Source organism: Nannobrachium achirus (genome assembly GCF_963921795.1).
Source record: "Nannobrachium achirus genome assembly, chromosome: 22".
Taxonomy (NCBI): Eukaryota; Metazoa; Chordata; class Actinopteri; order Myctophiformes; family Myctophidae; genus Nannobrachium; species Nannobrachium achirus.
Genome location: NC_137829.1, coordinates 25,802,149 through 25,809,007, shown reverse-complemented (window position 1 = coordinate 25,809,007; position 6,859 = coordinate 25,802,149). Strand labels below are relative to the sequence as shown.

Sequence of the window (6,859 nt, the reverse complement as noted above, 5' to 3'; positions counted from 1 at the left end):
TCATGATGAATTAGCGGGCGTGAGTGGAACGGGCTCGTGGAGTGTCACTGCGCTTTCACGCCTCTCACTTCCATGACACCATCAAGGGGAGATGAAGGCGCTGCGCGATGATGAGGGAGCCAGTGACAGTTGTACCTAAGCTTCGCAAACGGACACTCGCGCTTTTCTACATGTATTTCTCAGCGGGTCGTATTAATTCATTCTCCTTGCGATCTCATATCCCCTCCTGACTAGATGATTAGAGCATGGGTTAATAGTCAGTATCCTCAAAGATCCCCACCTCCCTTCTTCCTCCTGAGACACCTGTGATGTCCAGCCTGAGAGACGACCTTCTAATCTGGATACAGTGGAGAACATGTCTAATGATGTGAATGATTATTCAAACAGAGCTGGGAGAATAAAGTGAGATTCTAATTCTGTGACACTAGTATAATAATAAGCATATTAGCGAAAGCCATTCTCCTCGTTTTCCTCAGTGGTCCTTTTTGGGGTCAAATGATGAGCATATAATATGAGAAGGGTCTAAACAAAAGAAAGAAGCTTAAGGGAAAAAGAGGAGATGAGGTGAGGAGTAACATTTCCCCATCAGGTCACCCCGTCTCGGAGAACAGGCGGTCGAGGAGCATCCTGCCGCTCGTTTCTGCTTCACGCATGTTGCTCTTGGCACGGACTGGCAGGACAGACATTGGGGGTGGGGGAGGGGGGCATTCCTTGGCATCTGTGCGTTCACTTTGAAAATTAAGCCCAGCAAGAATCCTATAGGAAAGAAAAAAAAATCTCAAGCTGGCAGTTGTATCAGGGCTCTATTGACAAGGATAGTCAATGTGCTTGGGATTATAAAGCAATCCCACGTTCGATATGACACCTCCCAACATGCCTTTATGAGTGCCAGTGTGTGCTCTTGTACTTCAGAAGCTGTGGATCGAGCTGTCGACATGGGGGACAATCAAAGTTGTAAGCGCGAGCAGCCTCGCCAAGCTGAGTGAGCAGAGGCTCGCCGCGTATCTCCGCTGCTGTCCCGTTCTCTCTCTTTCTCCTTTCTCAAATGCATGTGGTCTAGAATCTCAACTCAGCAACCAGGCAAATGAGATTATGGCACCCATAACCCCCGCCGCCCTCCCCACCCTCTATAACCACTGCCGTTTATGCCTAGAGATGGCTCTGGGGGCTGTTGATTTAAATGCCATCCGCTACTGTCAGAGCAGATCAATCATAAATACCATGGTGTAATTGGCTTTTAGTGACACAACACAAGTGTTGCATTTATCAAAGGATGTTCTACCATGTGAATTTAGGAAGGCCCTGCTCCTTGCTATTGAAGTATGGGTCCGTCAAAATCCCCCTGCTGACTCAAAAAACTCCAGAGCTGCGATTATGGGAGAAATTGAACAAAAGTATTACTTGGGTAAGTGTCTCTCGGTAGACGGTTTGTGAATGTGTGTGTGTGTGTGTGTGTGTGTGTGTGTGTGTGTGTGTGTGTGTGTGTGTGTGTGTGTGTGTGTGTGTGTGTGTGTGTGTCTGCCTGTGTCTTGTAGGGAACCCTGGTGAAGGGCTGCGGAATGTGCCTACTGGGATGAAAGGCCTTCTACTGGGAGAGAACAAAGAGCCAAATGTGTCATAACGCCGACTGAAGGCTGTCACTTCTTCACAGGAGAATCTCTTAACATCAAGGGGGGAGCCATAGTAGAGAGAGAGAGAGAGAGAGAGAGAGAGAGAGAGAGAGAGAGAGAGAGAGAGAGAGAGAGAGAGAAAGATAGTCTACACCAACGGCATCTTGAGTTTGAAACATACAGTAGAACCAATATGTAGCTTTCATTTCATCTTTCACACTTCTGACGTGACTTCCATTATCTAAAGTTAAAACGTGTTATTACAGTTGAACGCTGTGATTTGGTGAAGTCAAGTCTGTGAAGGTCAGCTAAGTTAAAGTTACATGCCTTCCTGCACTTGTAGGATGAAATGGAGTGACTACATTTGTTACAACATAACCACGCACACATACAAAGTATTGACTCTGTACTTACACAGTGATTACTGAGGAAATCCATCCTTTTGCAGTATTCACATGTTATTCACAGGATTTGGACAGTTCAGTATAAACATGAATAAGTTGTCCCTGAAGCTCAAAATGACAAGACAACACTCCCTTCAACAACAGACTGCTGCTTCACTGCATCACTTTGAATACATCATCTGTACTCAACCAATGACAGTAGACAGGGTTATTTAATGTAGGTACAGTATATGGGTATTCCATGTCTATTTTAGCACAACAAAACCCAATTTTTGATACAAGCATCACACAACTTCCCAAATGTTCAATGGAGCAGTGCAAATGTATGCCTTTGCCCATTGATGCTACACAATATATTGAAGCCATGGTTCAAAGCAGTGTTTCTCAAAAGGGGGTACGTGTACCCCTAGGGGCACGCGGAGGTACTGCAGGGGGTACTCCCCCCCCCCCCCCAAATCATGGTATTATTCATTGTTAAATAATTAAAAAACCTTAGATAGTTGCCACCCCAAATTACAGGCACCTGGGATGTGCTTGAAAGTTTTAAAGTTATTGACATGAAAACTGGACTGATATGTTTTGGCCACAGTGTTGAAAATAAATCTGCTCAGTACTCAGGAGGCACCGTTTTAAAGTCTTTCATTCCATTTCTTATTTGTGATTTTATATTCTTGAAATAGGGGGTTATCAAACTTATCATAGCATCATAAGCCTACCTCTATTTATTGGTTTAATTGCAATTTTATGAGCAAAATGTTGTCGGGTAAAGGGGTACTTGGATTCAGAAATCAGGGAAAGGGGTAATCAAGCCAAAAAAGATCGAGAAACACTGGTTCAAAGGTTTCTACAGTTCTGTTCAATAAAGAAGAAGTTACAAATCATGTCTACTACTTACTTACTTACAAATCTTGTCTATCGTAGGAAGAGAATATTTACATTAATTTCCAGGTGGATTTCTGAGTTGGGCCCAATACAAATTTGGTAGCTAGAATAAAGACATCTAGGGGAGTAGGATATTCTAAAATGAATTCACCATTGAAAATAATTTGACAGTGAAAATATGAATAAATATGAATACTGCAACTGAAGTGTTTTAGAGTCCCTCCCATCCATACATGGCTGATTACTCTTCTAAGAAGTCAAATCTACAGATCATGTTATTTGCTCAAGTGCTCTAGTTCAAATGCATAAATATTTCATAGCCCCAGCCTACTCACTCCTTTTAGACATCTTACTTTCATCCATAATCTGAGAACGATAATTCATAATTCAAAATGAGAAAAAAGTACTATGGCTTGGGTCATGCTTATATTAGTGTTTTTTGCTACATACAATATATATATATATATTTATAATATAATATTATTATTGGTTATATCATACATATTAGTGTGATTTCAGAATGCAGAAAAAATGTCTTCATAACACATAATTGTTCAACTTAGAAGTATTCACAAAGCAAAAATTATGTAAAGTTGCATCACTCATTTGCATTTTCCTCTGGCAAAGGGTTGGCAGTCTCGAGGTGCCATGCCTGTTTGCAGATGTGTGGTGCAAAGCAAGCAGCAGGGCCAGGCAGCCCCCAGGAGTGGACACACACATACATGCACGCACGCACGCACGCACGCACGCACACCGCAGGCCAGGCCCTGTTGGGCCCTACTGAGCCCAGCCAATTCAAACACTGTGATCCCACTGATCTGGGAAAGGCCGTGGCTCTGAGGAATTTGTCCATGCAAATGCATCCCATTTCCTCTGACAAAACACCACCACATGTCCAAGACTCAAGGACCCACATTCTGGAGGGCTCAAGTAGCCTCACTACTCGCTCTGAGGGAGCCCTTTACTTTTTAGGGCCGTCCTCATTTCCTACTGTTCCCAAGACACAGTGTGTCCCTTTGTCATCCAACTTCAACTTCAGCCTCCTCTCTCTCTCTCTCTCTCTCTCTCTCTCTCTCTCTCTCTCTCTCTCTCTCTCTCTCTCTCTCTCTCTCTCTCTCTCTCTCTCTCTGTCTCTTTCTTTCTCTCTCTCTCTCTCTCTCTCTCTCTCTCAAGCCTGAGTTATACTCATGGACTGAAAAGAACCAATCTACAAGCTCACAGCACATTGCAGCACATCGCATTGTAGATCCTGTAGATCTGCTATTTTAGGTGAGAAACACCGGCTTGCAAATAAGCACAATCAGGCTTTAGCTGGAGTTCTAAAATACCCTAGTAGTCTCATCCATGTGATACAAACAAAAACAACAATCGAGACAAGCTTTAAAGTAGCCGCAAAGGAAAAGCCACTGATTTATTTTGGATAGGCCTAAATTGTCGTTGCAGTATGATGTTTTAATTCTATGTGTATGAGATATGACATCTCAGAAAGAACCCACTTCACTTTCATCAGAACATCAAACTGTGTGAATCAATAAGGGTGACCCCTAGTGGTGACATTATTCAATATTGTAGAGACAACCCACAGTGTGAAACCAAACCACCCTGGTAAAAGAGATTTTCATCAGATCCCTGCAGATAATAGTAATTTCACACATAACAGTGAATCTATAATGTAAAGTAAAATGCAAATTAAATTCCCCCACATCTTACCCTGAAGAATAGATTGATAATTTCCCCTATGCCTATATCTCACTTAAAAGGGAGCTACAGCTTGTCCAGACTGATAAGCGGAGCTTGAGTGTCTCATAGATTTTATCTAATGAGATGATCTACAATTTCATGAACTGTAATGAGAAAATGGGACCCGCAACTCGACTGGGAAGTGCCCCGAAGACACATTACCAACCAGCAAATCACAGCATAGGAATGAGAGAGAAAAACAATTTGTGCACAAACAAATCGCAAAATAAATAGTAGGCATTGGGGAAACGTCTGCAAGATTTAAATATTCCAATGAAACTGTAACCATTTCTATGAGGAGGCAACATAATCACTCCAAGACAAGTACACTGGACAAAATGGCATTGCTGGTGAAAAGTACAGCAGAAAGAACAGGACCGGCTGTAGCTTTTAGACCTAGATGACACACGTACTGTCTGAAGCAGTAAACATAAAAGCACATTTTAGTTGCTCCTCAGTGCTTCTGAGTACTAAAGTGCAGTATTCACTGAATTTGTTTTATTGAACGTACATTCATGAATTGCAACAAAGAAAGCCCCCTCCACAATATGCCATTTAAGTTTACAGACGGTGCATGGATTTCTAATGGAGGCTCAACTTACTGCTCTATAGTAAAATGGAGCTCCTTTAATGCCACATAACTGAAAGCAAGCATTTACAGGACCCTAAAAAGGAAAAGAATCACATAATGTGGCTTAGCTGAAATAAAGCAGGAAACTGGAATATGATCACTTAACAGAGCCATTAGCATTCAAGGTAAGTCAAGTGACCAGGAGGCCCTCAGGCACGGCTAATGATGAGCATATTAGCACTTTCATTTACCCAGTGGAAAAGAGGTAGGAAGAGATGCTATTGTATTCTCTAAATACTGTTTCTTCATCCCCTGGGTATTTAGAAACCTTATCACAAAAATATCCCACTGCACCCACAAGCAGATGTAGATAGCATTCAGCAATGGGAAACCAAGAGGGACAGCTTAGTGAAAATAAAAACAGTGACTCTTTCGCGTGCGCTGAGCCTCTCAAGAGATAATGGAGGCTGCAGATTTATCCGCACACGGCTCATAGAGGCTTGGAACGAAGGGGGCTAGGAGATGCATATAAGGAGGAAGGTCTTTAAGAAACCTACTTACCTGAACCTTTATGGAACCATGAACAACACTAGGAACCAGCACAGAATCAAAGAATTATACAGTTGGAGCCCTGGTATTGTCTGCAGTAGTTTGTCTCATAAGAAAGTTTGAATAAATTCAGTGAAATATGGTTTAACGATACAACACTGTTCTAAACAGAAAGTGTGATAGACTGAATAATTCTGTTTAGCTACCCCTCTTAGTTAAGGCCTGTAAAGTGGCCTACCTGTTTTGGTTAGTGGGCTGGAAAAGAGCTGCTGCAGGAGTTTATTCTCAGAAGTCCGTAACACAACAACGATGTCTGCGGGGAGAGTGTCCCGGTTCTTCTCCAAGAATCCATCAACACTGTATGAGACCTGCACAATGCAATATGACAACCATTTTAGTAAGCATGGGTGCTTTAAAGGCAAATACCTTTAAAAAGAATGTGATTCAGCAATAAGTATTAGTTATTATAAAATATTTTCAATGTTTTGTTGACAGTTATGAGATTTTAATGACAGAACACTTTTTATAGGAATGCTGGTGGGAGCCAGTGTAGCTAATAACTAGGCCTCTAGTTTAAACCACATGTAATTCATTCAAGGAGCATAAATCTTAATAATATATATATATATATATATATATATATATATATATATATATATATATATATATATATATATATATATATATATTTTTTTTTTAAACACACATAATATATAGATAGGCAAATGCTAGTATGGGTCAAATGAACAATACCTTTCCTGCATAATGCTGAATTCCAAAGCAAAGCTCCACACGTTTTGGCCTCCAGAAATACTTGTAGCGCAAATTGTCCTCAAATTTATCTGTAGTGGAAAAAGACAAGAAAAGAAAAAGCTCCTTAAGATGCTTTAACCGTACAGTAACGTCTTCACAGACTTACAAATCTCAGCAGAAAAGCCAAGGTATGTTATATTTACAAGTGGCAGGTTATAAGTTGCAGCATCTTACCCACAAGGGTCTGGTCCGTGGCTTGAGGGAAGCGGCTCTCCTCATCCAGCAAGGACAGCAGACCCATAGGCTTCTGGAGGAACATGTCAAGGATGGGCCTGTTGTCCTCATATTCC

The 6,859-nt window shown here is 41.5% G+C and overlaps 1 protein-coding gene across 1 annotated transcript in view; it reads right to left on the bottom strand.

Annotated features, from left to right (window-relative positions):
• Nucleotides 1-6,859, bottom strand: part of myo3b (myosin IIIB) — a gene marked incomplete at both ends in the record, with an annotated part of 98,958 nt that overhangs the window by 40,476 nt on the left and 51,623 nt on the right. Inside the window, 3 exons of the mRNA XM_080752791.1 lie at nt 5,995-6,124; nt 6,510-6,598; nt 6,744-6,859. The exon at nt 6,744-6,859 is cut by the window's right edge and continues 38 nt beyond it. Coding sequence (XP_080608917.1) covers nt 5,995-6,124; nt 6,510-6,598; nt 6,744-6,859 — 335 coding nt within the window. The remainder of the gene's footprint in view (nt 1-5,994; nt 6,125-6,509; nt 6,599-6,743) is intronic.